At 38.3% G+C, this 16,450-nt stretch overlaps 1 protein-coding gene across 1 annotated transcript; it reads left to right on the top strand.

The window, feature by feature from the left end:
• The first annotated feature begins 389 nt into the window (after window positions 1–389).
• Window positions 390–16,450, top strand: cdk2 (cyclin dependent kinase 2). The gene is made up of 7 exons (XM_084394400.1): window positions 390–803; window positions 1,824–1,901; window positions 2,050–2,170; window positions 6,475–6,645; window positions 11,196–11,297; window positions 11,385–11,588; window positions 15,829–16,450. The coding sequence occupies exons 1-7, from the start codon at window positions 688–690 to the stop codon at window positions 15,931–15,933; spliced, it is 897 nt and encodes a 298-aa protein (XP_084250526.1). The 5' UTR covers window positions 390–687; the 3' UTR covers window positions 15,934–16,450.

The following is a 16,450-nucleotide window of genomic DNA, read 5'->3' as shown; positions in this document are numbered from 1 at the left end:
AATATAAGGGATAATATGCCAATGTCATAATTATTGTGTAGTATGTGATAATTTCGACTTTATCTCATAATTTCAACATTTTACGTTATGATATAAAAGTTACAAAAATGGGGCATATGTCATATCATTTTGAGTTAATGTAATAATTATGACTTAGTATGTCCTAATTTCGACTTTACCTCATAGTTATGACTTTATCCCCTTATTTTTGTAATGTTTGGACTAAATGGACTAAAATAGAGCCGATTGTTTCAACTGATGGTGCTCGTGCGTCCGTTTGTATCCCCGGTGTAAACCGTAAAGAGGGCGGGCGTTACTCTTCTCTCTCAGCTCATTGGTTAGACACAAGACATACGTTTTTTTAAGTGTGGTAGTTTTTTACGTAACGTGGGAGGCCTTTGTTGTTTCACTCAGCTCATTGGTGTACGTCAGAAGGTTGACGTTTCTTCGGAGGGCGGGGCCTGTATTTTGTGCTTTGTCGCGAGGGCGTGTTGTTTGAAACGCGGGAATTGGCGGTATTGATGTTAAGTTGTGACATGATTTTCGGTCGCCGGTATTTTTACGAATCAAATTAACGATTTTAATGTTTCTGATCGCCGTTTTGCAACTAAAACGTACTCTCGCCACACATCTGTCGTTTTAAATAGATTTAGAGTGGAAGTGTCCCCGGAAAAGGGGGAGTTTGACATGGAGTCCTTTCAGAAAGTGGAGAAGATTGGAGAGGGAACATACGGGGTGGTTTATAAAGCCAAGAATAAAATCACCGGAGAGACCGTTGCTCTGAAGAAAATACGATTAGACACGTAAGTTAAGTGTTTGTCATTGGTTTTATGTAGTCGAGAAGCCTTTCAGATTTAAAATAACTCGCATACAGTCACAATCCAAACTGTAACTCAGTGACGCGAATGTTTGTTTTATGTTTACGAGTGATAAACTGATCTCTTCCGTTATTTACGAGAATAAGTGCTTTTAAAAGTCAGTTCATCTCTGTCAAAGCTGATGTACTGGATTGTTAAACACTCTAATGTTCGTTTACAAGCAGATAATAATGGTAACACTTTATAAAGTTCCACTATGTAAACACTAGTGTCATGAATGATATGATAATACGTTGTTTATATAGGTTCATAAATGTACTGTTGTTCATTGAAGTTTGTTTATAATACATTAAATGTTAATATATGCAACTCAATTGTGAATGTACAGTAACGATCAAAAATTTGGAAACATTACTTTGTTTAATGTTTTTGAAAGATGTCTCTTATGCTCATCAAATCTACATTTATTTGATCAAAAATACAGAAAAAACATTAACATTGGGAAACATTATTACTATTTAAAGTAATAGTTTTCTATTTTCAGTGTCACATGATCCTTCAGAAATCATTCTAATATGCTGATTTATTCATATATTTTTTTTATAACCTGTGATACTTTTTTTATGATCAAATAAATGCAGGCTTGATGAGCATAAGAGACTTCTTTCAAAAACATTAACAATAGTAATGTTTCCAAAATTTTGACCGGTACTGTAGGCTCAGAAATGTTCTGCTGTTCATTGTTAATTCGTGTTTGTTTATAGGCCAATGCATTAGAAAGGTTAATGTATACAACTCGAAATTAAGAATATATAATAATTGTGTATGTGGAAATTAACGTTAACCTAGATTGATAAATGTTGTATTTCGTGATACCTGCTTTAACTAATCTTAACGGTCTGTACTTTTTGAGGGCTGTTTCATTGACTGTGAGCTTCATATAAACAGATGTTTGTCTTCGATGAGGGATGTGTTTGAATGACGTGATTGTTTGCTTGGTTTCAGGGAGACTGAAGGTGTTCCCAGCACTGCCATACGTGAGATCTCTCTGCTTAAAGAGCTCAACCACCCAAACATAGTCAAGTAAGAGCAATGTCTAAACCTTAGTCCTATTCATGATTTTAACCAGTGCATAACTAGTCCTTTGTTTCACATCATGATGTAGAGTCAATGCACAATTCTAAGCAAACTGCTCCAAGCTTCTTGAGTCTCACAGTTTTCTCGCCCACAGGTTGCGTGATGTGATACACACAGAAAATAAGCTTTATTTGGTGTTTGAATTTCTTCACCAAGACCTGAAGAGGTTTATGGACTCATCCTCGGTTTCTGGCATATCCTTGCCACTCGTAAAGGTGAGTTTAAACGGGGCCTTGATCTTTTGACATATAAGGGGGTCATTGTACTATATAACGTCCTGTACGTTTCAGAACTCAAAACTTCCTTGTTAGTCCAAAAACAGCTAGTCACCTTTCGGGGCAACTTGCCATTTTGGATCAAAATAGGTCATTGTGATCCATCTAGATCTGATGAGTTTTCAGGCCAATCGGTGTTTGACATCAAAGCACTAAGAGAGCGATTCGAAAGCATACAGGGGTGCATTTCCCGAAAGCATCCTTAGCCAACTATGGTCGCAAGTTCCATTGTTGTCTGCATAGTTCAACGAGTCGGTGTTTCCCGAAACCATCGTTTCCAACGAACATTCACAAACAGCATCGCAAAGTTGTGTGTTTGGAACGACAGATCTCGACCTGTGGTTAGAAGCAGTTTCTTGTTTGCATGACATGTGGACTCAATAAATCCTTATCTTGAGGAAAAATAAGCAAGTTGACATTCAGTACAATCTGTATGTTTTATTTAGAATACATATAAATGTCATTTACGTCTTTTAGTTTGTCAAGAGATTTTAAAGTGTCATTTTTGAAGAGTGTGCATGTGTGAACGTGCTCTAGTGCGTAAGAACGAGCCTATGATTGAATCTGGAAATAAAGCAAGATAACTGAGAAAAGTTAGAAATAGTCCCCAGATGCCATGTCTGTAATTTATAGCAAAACATCTAGCGTTAATTCAATCTCAAACAGATTCATTAAAAGAAGTTATTACTCATCATTAATCAGTGTGGTTGAACGACCACTTTGTGACAGTCGGTTTCGGGAAACAGTCGTGACTAGCTAGTTGATTTCTTCAACGATGCATCGTACTATGAAGCAGCGAGTTACGTCGTACGGGAAACACACCCCTGTCCGTCTGCTCTATAATCGTTCTCGCTGTACTTTTATGTCACACACTAAGTTGAACACACCTAGGGTCTCCTGAAATCATGAGAATAATGCCTTTTGAGTTGTCCAAAAAAAAAACACCCTCCTCCTGGCTTCACACATGCAACGCTTCTGGGAAGAGTGAACATGACTGAAGAGAGCCATCTCTACGAGTTCTGCCCGCATGCCTTAAAGGGATAGTTCATCCAAAAATGAAAAATTCTGTCAGTAATCACTCACCCTCATGTCGTTCCAAACCCGTAAGACTTTAGTTCATCTTCAGAACACAATCTTTTTCAGGAAATCTGACAGATTTCCCTGTGAAATTCCTTCACTGACACCACTTTGACGCTTCAAAAAGTTAATAAAGAGATCGTAAAACGAATCCATATGAATTTAGTGGTTTAGTCCAAAGAGGTTTGTTCTCGCACTTCAAGCAGGTACATTGAGCTTTGTTTATGTTCGCTGATCAATGTTTATATGTGAATAAAAGCCTAAACGAAATCTGTTCATCATATAAAGCGATAGTGTCTCTTCAGAAAATTTGGACTAAACCGTTCAATTCACAGATTAGTTTTATGATCTCTTTATTAACTTTTTGAAGCGTCAAAGTGGTAGTTGCGTAGCTGTCAATGGAGGGACAGAAAGCTCTCAGATTTCATCAAAAAGATCTTCATTTGTGTTCTAAACATGAACTAAGGTCTTTATGGTTTTAATGAGGGTGAGTAATTAATGACAGAGTTTTCATTTTTAGGTGAACTAACCCTTTAACTTCAGAATGTCTTAAAGTAGCGTTATGATAACCTAAATTTAATTGGCATAAGTATCGATATGTAAAGCTTGGGACTGTTAATTAGCCTGACATGGATGACTGGTTTTGATTTTATGTTGTTAGAGTAGTTTCCACAAAATCTAATGTTAGCTAGTGTCGTAGATTTTTCCCTAAACCTAACTAAGTCCTATCTCATCTGACCTAAGTCTACCTGGGCCGTCTCCAATCGATGATCTCCCTGGGTTGTCTCCAATCGACGATCCCTAACGTCTCCAATCGACGCTTAATAAATACCTGGGCCGTCTCCAATCGACGATCCCTAACGTCTCTAATCAACGCTTAATATATAGTCTACCTAACTAACTTGCTTCCCTAACTAGCTTTCTTCCTGCGCAGGAATAATTGACAAACAGACCTTAGCAAATGTCCTTTAAATGCTTTAACCACGGCCGGCGGATCTCTCGAGCAGTTCTCAGAGAATCTCCCCCAAGAAGAAGCAAGGCCGGAAGATCACAGACAAATTCCATTGAGAATCCCACCAGCTAACACGAATACAAGAGTTTTTATAGAATAAGGAGGTATGGCAAAAATGTCATGCTGCATTACATAATTTCCGCACAATTTGATTGGTTTTCATAGACAAACCCTTCTGTTACCAGGTAAAGCAAACTTTGTTTTAATGATTACTTCATTGTTAATCACAAGGTTCAAATTTAGTCATCTGTCTAGTTTCAATTCCCAAACTTGTTATTTATACACTCACACAACCAAAGTCAAAGGGGTATGGCAACACCACATACAACATTCAAAAACACAGGACAGAACGTTTTAGTACATTGTGTTTCAAAGTGTTATCATGTTAGGCCTGAAAAGAGAAGTAAGGTTAGATGTTAGAGACATGGTTAGTTTAATATATGAAGAGTTCAGATGCAAAAGCCTCTAAGTGCCATCTGAAATTTTCTTCTAGAATGATAATTTTTATTAAGTTAGTATATTTTAAGTTCAGTAATTTCACTTAAATGGCAATGAAGATTACCTATTAATTGCCATTTAAGTGAAATTACTGAACTTAAATATACGAGCTTCATAAAAATGATCATTGCAGATTTGCATCTGAACTCTTCATATACAGTTTACTATTTTATCTATTAAAAATCTACCACACTAGCATACTTTTTATTCCAAATACAACTTGTATAATGCTATTACCATTACCATTACCATTTTGTCAACGAATGTAACTTAAGTTGAGCTCTACTATAATATACTGTCTTAACCACAAGATAATTAAACAGTTTGCTGTTACACACAGAAGATGTTCTGTGCAATTTCATAATGGCAGGGTTTGAAATGAACACCCATCAAATGTGGGTAAAAAATCAACGGTGGCGGGTGACGATGTGATCTAGAAATTACGTTCACTCAATTTGCTGGCGAAGTTTATGTAAACTGTGCAGATTTAGCGGACACATACTCAACTCATGAGTCAATGTGAATATTAAATATAGCCACACCTGTGCATTTCTGGCTTACTTCAACACAACCATCATTAAGAAACAAACAAAGGCGTGTTGGTTTGTTTGCTTTGAAGGGAATAGCGCAGACCCAAGAAACACAATAATGTTTAATGTCTAACCCCAGTTTAAAAAAGAACCACCTTGATCCTTCAATAGCCGCTTTGTGAGGAACCTTTTCACAGTTCCTAGAACTATTGGCTAAAGTACCCGTATGTTCCTGCGGTGCGAACACGCCGACTAGGAACGACTTTAGTTCTAGGAACTCCATTTGGAGGAACTAATTTAGGTCCTACTTCAGAGTAGGATCTAAACCAGCACTATAGGAACTACCCGTGACGTTAGTGTACGCTGATGACCGAACGCACGCAAGCACCCGCCATTTTTAAAACAGCTATGTAAACACACAGATTATATATTTACTCCAGAAACGAGATACAAACATGGAAAACAGTGATAGATGGGCCTCTAAACCTTTATGCTGAAGAGAAAATCCAACGCAACTTTGAGGGGACCAAGTCAAACATGATTATGTATTTCTGCTCAGCTAGCAACACTGGACATCAACCACACGGCATAGGCTAATAACTTTTTTTTTCATATACTGTCTACTTTCTATAACAATTCTATCTAATAACATGTTAAACAGTACTGTTAGACAGATCGCTAACTAATGAACACAGAGAATACGAGCATTGTTTGCTCTGGCGTTCTCAGCGCCGTCAAAATAAAGGTCCGTCGCTCCGTCTAAATAAAAGTCGCCGTGCTTGCGTCACTCCCTTACCCCTCCTACCAGTTCCTATGGCCACTTGGCCAGTGCGAACGCAAACAGCAAGACCGAGTTTGGGGGAGAGTAGTTCATAGAACTGTTTAGAAGTGGACAGTTCCTATAACTAAGTTCCTGTAACTACTTGGTCGGAAAGCGGCTAATGATGAAGCACGTCTGCCACTTTTTAGCAGACCCTGACCCTGGTAGTTTTTTTTCTGGGTGTGACGTATTGCTATTAAGGGCTTATGGGAAATGCAGCCCACAACTATTAAACAGCCAAGAAGGTGTGGTAATGGCCAAATGTAGGAAAATAATGTGTGTGTCTGTCTGTGTATTTGTTCATCAGAGTTACCTGTTCCAGTTGCTCCAGGGATTGGCCTTCTGTCATTCCCATCGGGTTCTTCACAGGGATCTCAAACCCCAGAATCTCCTGATCAACGCTCAGGGCGAGATCAAACTGGCTGACTTTGGTTTGGCCAGAGCGTTTGGTGTGCCTGTGCGGACTTATACACATGAGGTGAGAGCCAGAAACATTGCTCTAGTCTAGGGTTTTAAAGGATATGTTCGGTGTGTTTCAATCCTAAATCAAGTGGAATCATATTGAGCGAAATGTGTTTGCTGCAGTTGAAACCTCAGGTGTTTGCTGGGAATTAAGAGCTGCATTATTCTGGATAAATTGAGAATCACAATCACGATTCTCCCACGTTTCTGAATGGACAACTAAACAAAAAGAAAATGTTAATTGCTGCATTATATTTAAAAAATATTCTTGAAATTGGTTTGAATGAATGATTCAATGACTTGCTCATAAAGACTTCATTTGTTTCAATACTGGATGAATCAGGTTTTTTTAACAAATCTCTTGAATGAATGATTCAATACATACAGTCGGCATCTAGTCATAGTTCCCCCAACTATGACTAGATGCCGACTGTATGTATTGAATCATTCATTCACACGTGGTCTGGCGTGGCGAGGGTGGAGTCGGGGGGGGGGGGGGAACACCGCGAACATCGTGTGTATTTGAATGACAAAAATGTTGTATTGCGAGTCATTGACGCCTGCCAACCGGCAACGGTACATTGCAAAATGAACTGGATCGGTATCCAGCTCGTGTTCACTTGGGGGAAGCAGTGTTTGTTGACTCTTTAGCGCCACTGGATCGGTATCCAGCTCGTGTTCACTCTCCGGAGTCTCTGTATCTGGCGTGGGGACTTGTTGAGACAGTTCACATTGAAGAGCGATTCTTCAGTCTCTGTAGTCTATTCAGTTTCAACGTCGATTGTGTTCTTTGTGGAAACACTGATGGTATGCAGTCCGGGTGATCTTCCTTGTCACTTTTAAAACCTACAGCAAAACGGTGTAAACAAACGAATGAATATGGGAGGTTATGTCTAAATTATATCTGACAGCAGTTATCAATATGACTATGTTGAAAGGGAAAGAGTTAGGCCTACTCGGTGCCAAGTGTTTCTTAGCAGACGCGTTTTCATGCGACTAGTTTAGGTTCGACACTAGGCCACATAGTTTTGCTTAAGGTAGAATGATAAGGGTAATTATATATGCATGCCACTTTATGAAACAACCTTACACAGTTTTGATAACGTTAATAATGAACACAATAGCCGCTTTCCGACCGGAGGAACATTCCACAGTTCCTAGAACTATTGCGGGAAGTTCCCGGATGTCGGCGTGTTCGCACCGCAGGAACTAGGAACGATTTTAGTCTTAGGAACTCCATTTGGAGGAACTAATTTAGCTCCTACTTCAGAGTAGGGTCTAAACCAGCACTATAGAGCTGGAAAGTCCCGCCCCCTTCGCTAACCCCGCTGGACCTCTAGGTTGAAAAATCGTCAATGCAAGTGAATGGGAGAAAATAATTATTTTCTGGTCCCGTTTGAATTGTGCCATGAATGTGAACATATGTTGTCTGTGAATTTTTTATATAATCTTTCATGTTACGAGTTTGACAGTATATGGTATGCTTCTTCGGCTAGCAGTTGTGGAAAAGACATAACGAGAAAGACTACAGGTCGCCTATGTGACGTCACCCCATAAAGTTGACTTACCCGTGGGTTTCGCCAACCTCAACGATTTTGTCCTCTCCCTGAAAGAAGGCGGTGAAGTGCACCAAAGACACAGTCATGTTTAGCGGGATCCGTGAGCTAGTGTCCGTGTGCGAATGGTGGTGACGTTTCAAACGCGTCGAAAGCAGCGATTAGTTGTAGTCCACAAAGTGCTCTCACACAAAGTTTAACCGTATCAAACTTCTACCCGCTAAATTGTAGCATTCTTCACACGAAAGATTATATAAAAAATTCACAGACAACATATGTTCACATTCATGGCACAATTCAAACGGGACCAGAAAATAATTATTTTCTCCCATTCACTTGCATTGACGATTTTTCAACCTAGAGGTCCAGCGGGGTTAGCGAAGGGGGCGGGACTTACCAGCTCTATAGGAACTACCCGTGACGTTAGTGTACGCTGATGACCGAACGCACGCAAAACACCAGCACCCGCCATTTTTAAAACAGCTATATGTAAACACACAGATTATATATTTACTCCAGAAACTAGATACAAACATGGAAAACAGTGATAGATGGGCCTCTAAACCTTTATGCTGAAGAGAAAATCCAACGCAACTTTGAGGGGACCAAGCCAAACATGATTATGTATTTCTGCTCAGCTAGCAACACTGGACATCAACCACACGGCATAGGCTAATAACCTTTTTTTCATATACTGTGTACTTTCTATAACAGTTCTATCTAATAACATGTTAAACAGTACTGTTAGACAGATCGCTAACTAATGAACACAGAGAATGCGAGCATTGTTTGCTCTGGCGTTCTCAGCGCCGTCAAAATAAAGGTCCGTCGCTCCGTCAAAATAAAAGTCGCCGTGCTTGCGTCACTCCCTTACCCCTCCTACCAGTTCCTATGGCCGCTTGGCCAGTGCGAACGCAAACAGCAAGACCGAGTTTGGGGGAGAGTAGTTCATAGAACTGTTTAGAAGTGGACAGTTCCTATAACTAAGTTCCTGTAACTACTTGGTCGGAAAGCGGCTAATGTTAACGTAGCCTACCTGTGATGAAATGCTGACTGCACACATACACATGCTTAGTCTTGGGATTCCACAACTTCCCTTGATCATCCTCAAGCCTTATTGCTTGTAGCCATTTTGTCCGGTTCTGTGTGTTTATTAGGAAGGATGTAGAACTTCAATTCATAATTTGTTTGTTTATTGGCGGTACAGAAAACGACAGAGCAACTCTTCAGCATGATTGTCCCGTGTATTTCAATTAGCGCCAAGGCAATGTTTTCACCCATGGGCTTAATTCACATTACGTGATGGAGCGTTCCCAGACCAACTGTCTGTATGTATGTATGTATTTTTTTAATGTATTTTGTATATTTATAAAGTCACTTGTCGCCACCTACTGGTGTAACAATGCAATTGAAGTTACTTTCAAAAGGTGATTTACTCTATTTTGATCGCTAATCGACATCAGTGTTTATATCTGAACTATAAACTCTTATCCCAGCACTTCTGTGAGTAATTAAATTGTTGAATTTGTTACAAAAATAATGATACTATGGTTGAAAAGACTGTTTGTGTGTGAATCAAGATCCCCTTATTTAATCATGCAGCTCTAAAGACTACTAAGCAGATGCAGTAATCGTTTTAAAATAGTTTAGTTTAGTTCTAGTAAAAAAACTAGACTTAGGGAACCTAGAAAAGCTGAAAGAAAGATGCAACTGAAAGCGCAGCTTGAACCGGCTCTAAGCGAGTTGTACTGAACGTAAAGAAAATGTTGAGGGTGGCAGTAAGAAACCAGTTTATAAAGAGTTTAATCTCCTCTTTTTCATCTCACAAGTATGATGCTGATAGGCAGCTGCTTTCAAACGTTGCCGTGAGTGTGTGTGAGCTCTCTGTGAAGGTTTCTGTTCACACCGTGTTTTTGAACCGTTGAGCATTTTAGCCAATCACATATATGTCTGTTGAGCATGTGATCGCAATGGCCAATCAGAGGTGGTACAGTTGGTCAGAATCCACTCAATATAAATATAATGGACACTTATTGCTTCATAAAATCGTCCTGTGACCTTAAAAAAAAAAAAACGGGGGAAAATTGAGACTTTCTTTATCTCTACTTAAGACAAGACAGAACACAACATAAGATTCAATTATAATATGAAAATGAGAATCTAATAACACAGATGTATGTTTGCTTGTTTGAAGCAGCAAGCCTAGATATATTACAAATTAAGAAATCAAATTATATTCTTAGATCCTTCTGGACTCTTCTTGTGTAAGTATAAACTTCATTTGGGAATAATGAATGAATCGCTATTGTTATCAACCAGTTTTGCATGTGTGCATGAGCATGTACTTAAGCTACCATCAAAGACAAACCCTGTGTTCTGCACAACTGATCTGTAACTAGTGGTGGGCAGACCGAGGCTTCAAAACACCCCGACACCCGTGTCCACGGTGACCCCTAGTGGTCAGAACACTGTAAATGCAACAAAATCCTGGGGCCAACATGCATAAAAACACCTTTTACAAATCTATTGCACATTTTTTTATTGAAAGTAAAATCTTTCAAATACAATTATCTAATCATCTAATAAGATTAAGTGTCTATATGTTCCTTTATCAATTGTCAGGGTTTGTTCTATGAATGGCGCAGCTAAACAGGCCATTAAGAGACTACCATTATTCATTTTAATTATACTAATGTCTAATTAAAACGTCTACAGATGTATAAAACTGATCAGAGATCAGGTAAAACCCACAGGCACTTGTTCACTGCTTCTCAGTGACTCCTCATGATTCATGGGTTGACAGATCTTCGCCCCCAGCGGTGAAACATCGAAATTTCGAAACGTTTCGTAACAGTTATGATCTAATGAAGCCTTTTTTTACTGAAATCACGTGACTTCGGCTATTCGATACACGCTCCGAACCATTGATTCGAAAACAAAAGATTCATAAAGGTTTCGAAGCTTCATGAAGCAGTGTTTCGAACGGCCTTAATTTGATTGTTTTCCATAGGTTGTAACTCTGTGGTACAGAGCTCCAGAGATTCTCCTGGGATGTAAATATTATTCCACAGCTGTCGACATCTGGAGTTTGGGCTGCATCTTTGCTGAAATGGTATGTTTTTATTTATGTACACATCTTATCAGCTTGCTATAATTGATGGCTTAAGATGTTTATTTACTTTCTGGCTTTTCATACCAGATTACTCGGAGGGCATTGTTTCCTGGAGACTCTGAAATAGACCAGCTCTTCCGAATATTTCGAACTCTGGGCACTCCGGATGAGGCTATATGGCCTGGAGTCACCTCAATGCCAGACTACAAACCCTCCTTTCCCAAGTGGGCCCGACAGGACCTGTCTAAAGTGGTGCCTCCTCTGGATGAAGATGGCCGAGACCTTCTAGGGGTAAGAGGGCAGCAAAGGTTATCTAGTACCACAGCCTGACCGGGGTTTGAGAAGCTACTTTATAGTGAACTTTTGAGCTGCTTGTAGTTTGACAGAATGCCATTAATCTACACTACACTACAGTATAAGCTAAGTAAAGGTAGCTAACTACACTTTTATTTTTATTTTTTAAATGCATCCGCATCTGATGATAGGCGTAATTTGTTAATTAATTTGATTTGGACTGTCCTGGCCTATCCCGAAAAAAAAAAAAAGTAAAATTCACAGCCTTCAACAATAAATTTCAAGGTAATAACTGACCATCTATTGTAAGGCTGGGCGATAAAACGATTGTAATATATTCTTCCTCAACAAAAAAGTTCGATATATTGTTTATGCAATATGCAAATGCGCTATTGTGGGTTTCAAACCATCACACTGGTGCCCACATAGGCAATTTGGCTAACATAGTGCGAAATTAGTGCGTGCCTCCTTTTGTTTTTTTTTCCTATTTTGAGTGTTTAGCATTTTTTCTTTGATAAAATTCTATGGCTGCCCTGATTGAAATGTATAACTATTAGGGCTGTCCCCGACTATGGATTTTCATAGTCGAATCAGAATCGTCATTTCTTGCCTATAGTCGACTAATAGTCGAATCATGTGTATGGGGGCGGGGCTTTAACGTTTCAACGATGTACAGAAAATCACACAAAGATATAGAAGAAAATGTATAAAAACATTTTGGATCAATAAAACTAAGAAATAACATAAATAACTCCAGAAAGGCCACACTGCAGACAGGATTTGCATTTCACATGCAAATCAAATCAAATCGGCTAAATTACATGTGCGAGCAGGCCAGCCTACAGCACAACATCGATGCACCGAAAAAATAAACAATTAATTTACTCAGTTAAATTAGAACAGAATATACCTTTCTAATAAATAAAAATACAAAATGAAATAAATCAGAATCAAGTCACAAGATGAGCAAATGTGTGCAAAATGCCTAAAGTGCAGGGGAACATATATTCAAAACACAAGCCGAAAATAGTTAGATTAGATAACCCTGACAGATTAATAAATAAAATAAAAATAAAGAAATTATTAAAATAACGATAGTAGCCAGAATTTTCAACTTTGTCTTTTTAACTATAGAAACAACAATAAATGCTAAACTGGAGAGGCAGTCTTTTTAGCTAAAAATGTTCACAGCATCCAAAAATCAAATTAGAACCGGCTGAAAAGTTTTGAAATCACTTGTACCCTACCTGATCGAGAGAACAAATCCAGTCTTTCACTCTGTCTGTGTCTGTTGGAGTCTTTTCAAATTGTGCGCGCGGATAAAATACATTCTAACGTGAAACCCAGTCTATGCGTGAAACGTGTTAACGTTGGCCGGCAGAAGTGCGATCATGGTTTTCCTGATGCTAAATCCAGCCTTGGAGAATATCCTTTCTGATGGTGTACATCCACACTTTAGATTTTCTTATCCCAGACATTGTTAAAGATTTAAATCCTTGCCGCGAAGATGCTCCTCTGTCGGTCACTGATTGAAAGTGAAACTTAAATCTGTCACGGGGTGTTTGGATTTATTCACGGACCTTAAAAAATATTTATTAAAAGCTTCTTTCTTTGCACATTTTTATGTACAGCATTATCATAATAGGCTGAATATTAACGTATTGACATAAAAGCTAGTTCTATGTGAAATCAGACATTGAGCGCCCTCATATAGCCAAAGTGGCATGATCCTCGTTTCATAACACCTCCGCGAAGATTCGACCGTGAGATCGGTAGTCGAATCAGGCTCCTCCTATCGAAGCATCGAATCTTCGACTATTCGGGGTCACCCCTAATAACTATTCCAAAAAAACATTATCCGGACTTCCGCTGGGAAGGAAATAGCGTTCGAGTTATACAAACTAGTGGTCGACCGATATTGGTTTTTTGATTGCCGATATCTTAGCGAGCAGGGTGGCCGATATAAAGCCGATATTTTTATATATATTTATTTGAATCAAAACAAATCTTTAAAATAAACATGCTTTTATACTTTAGATGGCAACTTCTTGAATCTGCAATCCTATTACAGTATTTTTCACAAAGTAATTGTTTAGAAATATGTGAATAAAAAGAAGGTAAACACTGTAACAGGGCACTCAGTAATCTGGTAATTTCATGCTGGTAATCATATTTTTTCAAATAAAGACAAGGTAACACTAATTTTACATACAGCACAGTGAAAACGATATGAATATGACTCAATTGGCAACTGGATATATCACAGATATGAATATGACACAGTTGGCAACTGGTTATATATTAGCATATTTTAAAATGAAGGATTTAAAGTTTTTTGATCGCGTCTCCTGAAGCTGATCTTACATTTACATTTACATTTACATTTATGCATTTGGCAGACGCTTTTATCCAAAGCGACTTACATTGCATTCAAGGTACACATTTTACATTTTATCAGTTCTTGCTTTCCCTGGGAATCGAACCCATGACCTTGGCGTTGCTAGCGCCAACGCTCTACTGTTTGAGCTACAGGAAAGCTGTAGCTTTCCTTCTGTTCGCATTCACTCACTTCGCACGGACAGACGCGCTGTGTGATCTGAGGAGCTGCCGTTGCCGTTCTCTTCTGGCGCTGGTGTTCTCAGCGCCGCCCGTCAAAATAAAAGTCTGGAGCGCCGTCAAAATAAAAGTCCCGCTTCCAACACATCGGCCAATCAGAAAAACCTATCGGCCGATGCCGATATTTCAAAAATGCCGATATATCGGTCGACCACTAATACAAACCATACAAATCAAATGCGTCGTGATTTAAACTAGTTTAAAGCCAGATGAAACAGCGCTGACGTTCTCAACAACACTATATAACAATATAATAATAATCAGTTCTCAAAGTCACAAACCACATTCAACAATATAAAAACTAAATAATTTAATGGATTGGGAAAATTAAAAACAAAACTTTATTTCAAGTCATCTTAAATTCCAATGCAGTGAAACCGCTGTTGGCAGGGCCAGTTCCCACGGCCATGTTAGCGTGATCCAAGACCACATTTTACCTTATAAAATGAGGTTGTTACAATTTTTACAGATGCTACTGTTTTTTCTAATGAACTGCATCCCAACTCAAGCTACCGCTACTGTCACTCAACTCAAGCTACTGTCCAATGTGTGTTTCTAAGAGACAAAACGTAATATTAATTTGTGAAATGTTCATTTGTTTGGCAAGTGCTTGTCATGTTCAACGATAAAACCACAATTACCTGTCTGGTTTCTACAACTTTTACTCGACTTGACATTTATCGTGATGATAATAATCAACTGATATGAGTTGTTGTTGTTGTTGTTGCTGCCATGTCTCCCAGCCCTGATCCACTGTGAGCGGTGTTCTCATGCAGAACCCTGGTGTTGAATAGAGATAAAACAACAGTATATTTCCGATCAGACTGATTGGTTGGTGATTCATTATTGTGTGGCACTCACTCAGTTCAGTCTGTAAGAACAGTTTTGGGGATTTATGTCATTTTTCTTTCACTCTGCTAGAGGGCGCATAATCAATTTATGTTGACACACTGAGAGACGGTCAAACAAACTTTTTCACCGTGATGGACTTGAATGGATTTGTTTTATAAAGTGCATAAAATAGCTGCTTCTTTAAAATAAAAATAAAACACCATATTTTTTATATAAATGACCAAAATAGACAATAAATGAATTTGAATATCCCAGCTTTATTTTTTAAGGTATTGACATTGCATTTTATTTTGATCTGTTTAAGAAACAAATGCGTCAAAAAACTATGCAGTGTTTTATATTTCAATTCCTGTACATGACCTGTTCAGTTGTATTTATTTGTGTTATTGCTAATTTGATAATTTGTTCTTATTTTATTACTGTTCACTTTATTAATGTTTGAAATTTATATTATTTAGTCCAGTTGTTTTTGCTGAGGTATTTTTGTTAAAATGTTAGGTTTTTTTTAGGCTGCTGATTTTTGATCACGGCTGCAACAAAACATTTTGCCAAAAAAGACATAATAACCATGTTTGATATAAATGTTATAAACATAAATAGGAATCGCTAGGAGACCTAAACCCCCTCATTACCCTCTGCCCACCCTTATTTTTAACCATGCGATTGAATTTTACACCTCTACCCATAGTCAACAACTTGAACCTGAAAGCAATGTCAATATGATTTGAATATTTCTAGTTTTTAATTATTTATTTATTTTTGTCCACAGCAAATGATGATCTATGATCCTAACAAGAGGATCTCAGCGAAGAACGCCCTTGTTCATCGGTTCTTCCGTGATGTCACCATGCCAGTGCCTCCCTTACGCCTCTGAACCAGTACTTCAGCACCAATGGACTGAGTGTTGGGTCAGCTTTTTCTCAGAACTATTTCCCAGCTGTTCGGAAATTGTTCTGTTTTATAATCCGTGATCAGTTGTACCTTTTCTCAAATCATTCCGGTTTATTTTAATCTGAAGTTTATCCACTGTTTATCCATCCATTCCACTGGAAAACTGTTGTGCTAATAGTAAGCATTTCATTAAAATGACCTGGAAGATGTAGATTTGCATAGACGAGATGTGGTGTTTCCTCATGTGATCGTAGTTTGAAGATGACACTCCAAGGTTTTGCCAGTGTGGAATTGTATTATTCATATATGCCATAAGTACACATCACACTGAATGCTCTGTACAAGCCTTAGACCAAATCAAACAGTTTAGACTGCCAATATCTTTCTTTTTCTTTTTTTTTAGATAATATATTATTCTAATATTATTTTAAACCTGACTTGTTTTGATAGTTTCATAAAACAGTTCTCTCTGCAACTTCAATTAAACTCGTGTTACTTTT

Source organism: Rutilus rutilus, assembly GCF_951802725.1.
Source record: "Rutilus rutilus genome assembly, chromosome: 22".
In the NCBI taxonomy this organism is placed as follows: domain Eukaryota; kingdom Metazoa; phylum Chordata; class Actinopteri; order Cypriniformes; family Leuciscidae; genus Rutilus; species Rutilus rutilus.
Note: the sequence above shows the minus strand (reverse complement) of the source record. Positions and strands in the feature narration are given on the sequence as shown.

Coding starts and splice junctions, on each gene's coding strand:
- cdk2 (XM_084394400.1), top strand. CDS start 688: ATGGAGTCCTTTCAGAAAGTGGAGAAGATTGGAGAGGGAACATACGGG. Junction 6,646..11,195: donor TGCGGACTTATACACATGAG/GTGAGAGCCAGA, acceptor TGTTTTCCATAG/GTTGTAACTCTGTGGTACAG. Junction 11,589..15,828: donor ATGGCCGAGACCTTCTAGGG/GTAAGAGGGCAG, acceptor TTTTGTCCACAG/CAAATGATGATCTATGATCC.